We start from the raw sequence: 3,111 nt of genomic DNA on the forward strand, positions 1-3,111 counted from the left end.
AAAGTGGAACTGAACCTCTGTGGTTTGGAGTTTAGCTTCACTGCTATTTCCTGATCTTTGACTATTTACCGATCACTTCCTACAGACACATTCTGTTTCCTGTAGCTGTTTCACATTAAAAGCTTTTCACTGGTGAACCAGCAGGACACTTTTATTCTGAAGCAGCAACAGGAAATAAAATGTGGTTTGTCACCAAGTTAGCAAAAGCTTTGTTAGCAGTGAGATTCTTCAATAATAATTCTTCTCTACAACAAGATATGAACATATTCTGTGATATTTTATCAGTGGATCAGATTGTATTGAGTAATAGTAAAAGCACAAACAGCCACAATGAGCTGTTAGATAAAGAGCTGCAGATGAGTCTCTGACTGTAGTTTGTTCTCCTTTAATGTTGGACGTGTGCTGGTTTGTACAAAGACTTTAACCTGACTGTGAAATCCTGGAGAAAATCTTATTACATTTTTCAGCTGTGATTAAATGGTTAAGATTAATTGCACAATTTGATGAAAGTATCTCTAGTTCAACTGAAACATGCCATGTTTAATTCTAGATTATTTAACCTAGTATCACACATTATAATGGAACAGTAACCGCACATCTGTATTATCAAACAAATACAATGAAAATATTTTCTCTTCTTTCACTCTACATGTGTAGATATGTCTGCTGCCAGCTGTCTGCTATCCGAAGATCAGTTTCTGTGCTGCATCTGTCTGGATGTGTTCACTGATCCAGTCAGCACGCCATGTGGACACAACTTCTGCAAAAACTGCATCAATGAACACTGGAACAGTAATGTCCAGTACCTGTGTCCACTGTGTAAAAAGGGTTTCCGCAGAAGACCTGAACTTCACATCAACACTTTCATCTCTGAGATGGTTTCTCAGTTCAGACAGGAAGCTCAACAGAAAGCCAGCAGCAGCAGCTCAGAGCAACAAGCTGCCAAACCAGGAGAAGTTCCCTGTGACGTCTGTACTGGAACCAAACTGAAGGCCCTGAAGTCCTGTCTGGTGTGTCTGACCTCCTACTGTGAGACTCACTTGGAGCCTCATCTGACAATGTCAGGCCTGAAAAGACATCAGCTGATTGACCCTGTGGAGAACCTGGAAGACAGGATGTGTAAGAAGCACGATAAACCTCTGGAGCTGTTCTGTAAGACCGACCAGACATGTGTCTGCATGCTCTGCTCTGTTTTAGACCACAAGACACATGAGTTTGTTCCTCTGAAAGAAGAATATGAAGGAAAGAAGGCAGAGCTGGGGAAGACAGAGGCTGAAATTCAGGAGATGATCCAGAAGAGACGACTGAAGATTGAAGAGATCAAACACTCAGTTGACCTCAGTGAGGAAGCTGCAGACAGAGAGAAAGCAGAAGGTGTTCAGGTCTTCACCGCTCTGATGGAGTCTGTTGAGAGAGGTAAAAAAAAACTCATCAACTCAATCAATAAAAAGAAGAAAAAAACACAGAAACAGGCTGAAGACTTCATCAAAGAGCTGGAACAGGAAATCTCTGAGCTGAAGAAGAGAAGCTCTGAGGTGGAGAAGCTCTCACACTCTGAAGACCACCTCCACCTCCTCCAAAACTTCCCGTCCCTGAAAGCTCCTTCACCCACCAAAGACTGGACAGAGATCAGCGTCCGTCCATCATCATATGAGGGGACTGTGGTGAGAGCTGTGGCTCAGCTGGAGGAGACGCTCAGTAAACAGATGAAGAATCTGTTTGATCTGAAGAGGGTCCAGCAGTATGCACTGGATGTGACTCTTGATCCTGATACAGCAAATCCTGAACTCATCCTGTCTGATGATGGGAAACAAGTAAATGATAGTGATGTGGAGAAGAATCTCCCAGACAACCCAGAGAGATTTTCTACTTGTCCCTGTGTGTTAGGAAAGCAGAGTTTGTCTTCAGGCAGATTTTACTTTGAGGTTCAGGTTAAAGAGAAGACTGACTGGGAGTTAGGAGTGGCCAGAGAGTCGATCAACAGGAAGGACGATAACCCACTGAGCCCTGAGGATGGTTACTGGACTATATGGTTGAGAAATGGAAATGAGTACGAAGCTCTTGATGATCCTGCAGTCGATCTCTCTCTGAAGTCTCGTCCTCAGAAGGTGGGGGTGTTTGTGGATTATGAGAAGGGTCTGGTCTCCTTTTATGACGTAGATGCTGCTGCTCTTATCTACTCCTTTACTGGCTGCTCCTTCACTGAGAAACTCTACCCATACTTCAGTCCTGGTCTTAATGATGATGGTAGAAACTCTGCTCCTCTGATCATCTGTCCTGTCAATCAAACTGTCTGGGACGATACCAGGATGGAGATTGATTAGAGACCAAAAATGATCAATTTTAGATTAAAAGATTCAGTTAATTATGGTAACAAATGTATATTCAGCAGTAATGTACAGTGTGAACTTATTTCCATCAATAATGATTAATGCAGACATTCTTTTATGATTTATAATATAATTATTTCATGTATGTTGGAATTGACCTTAAACTTGTCTCTTTACTGCTTCAGTGTCCCTTCATGATTGATTCATTAACCTCTTCACTGATGATGGATCCATCATGACAAACACACGTGAGGAACAACTGAAATCTAAAATCTAGTGTTCATCTCAAAGTTTGTAAAGATACCAAATATGTCAGACTGTATTTTAGGGAAATGTGTCGACACTGATGGACAATATGTGAAGATTGTTTGTTGTTTGATGTAATGACAGCAATAAAGGTAATGGGGCCAGTTTTCCTGTATTTTTGATTTTTGCTGAAATACTAAAGTACAAGTACCTCAAACTGTACCTGAGTAAATGTATTTGATTAAATGCCCCTAAAATAATCACACTGCAGTTCTGTTTCCCTCCAGCAGGTGTCAGTGTAGGACCATGTTTTTCTCTCACTGGTTTCTTTCTGCAGAACAAAGTTGAAAATTTACAAAAGTTTGGTGAAGACAACAATCATAACACATCCCAATCTGTACACCTGAACTGCATTATGGGTAATATAGACAAAGAAAGAAAGTGTGGAGTAAAAAAGACAACATCTCTTTTTCTGCTTCATCAATTTTGATTCCGTTTTTTTTTAAAAAGAAAAAAAGTCCATCATGAATCCACA

General features: G+C 40.8%; 1 protein-coding gene across 1 annotated transcript; it reads left to right on the plus strand.

Moving 5' to 3' along the window:
- The first annotated feature begins 659 nt into the window (after window positions 1-659).
- Window positions 660-2,324, plus strand: LOC128379297 (E3 ubiquitin-protein ligase TRIM21-like). Its single transcript, XM_053338921.1, has one exon. It carries the CDS (start codon window positions 660-662, stop codon window positions 2,322-2,324), a length of 1,665 nt encoding a protein of 554 aa, XP_053194896.1.
- Window positions 2,325-3,111: the final 787 nt, after the last annotated feature.

This window comes from Scomber japonicus, chromosome 2, assembly GCF_027409825.1.
Source record: "Scomber japonicus isolate fScoJap1 chromosome 2, fScoJap1.pri, whole genome shotgun sequence".
Taxonomy (NCBI): domain Eukaryota; kingdom Metazoa; phylum Chordata; class Actinopteri; order Scombriformes; family Scombridae; genus Scomber; species Scomber japonicus.

What these genes read in the sequence shown, in the direction of transcription:
- LOC128379297 (XM_053338921.1), top strand. Translation starts at nt 660, where the DNA reads ATGTCTGCTGCCAGCTGTCTGCTATCCGAAGATCAGTTTCTGTGCTGC.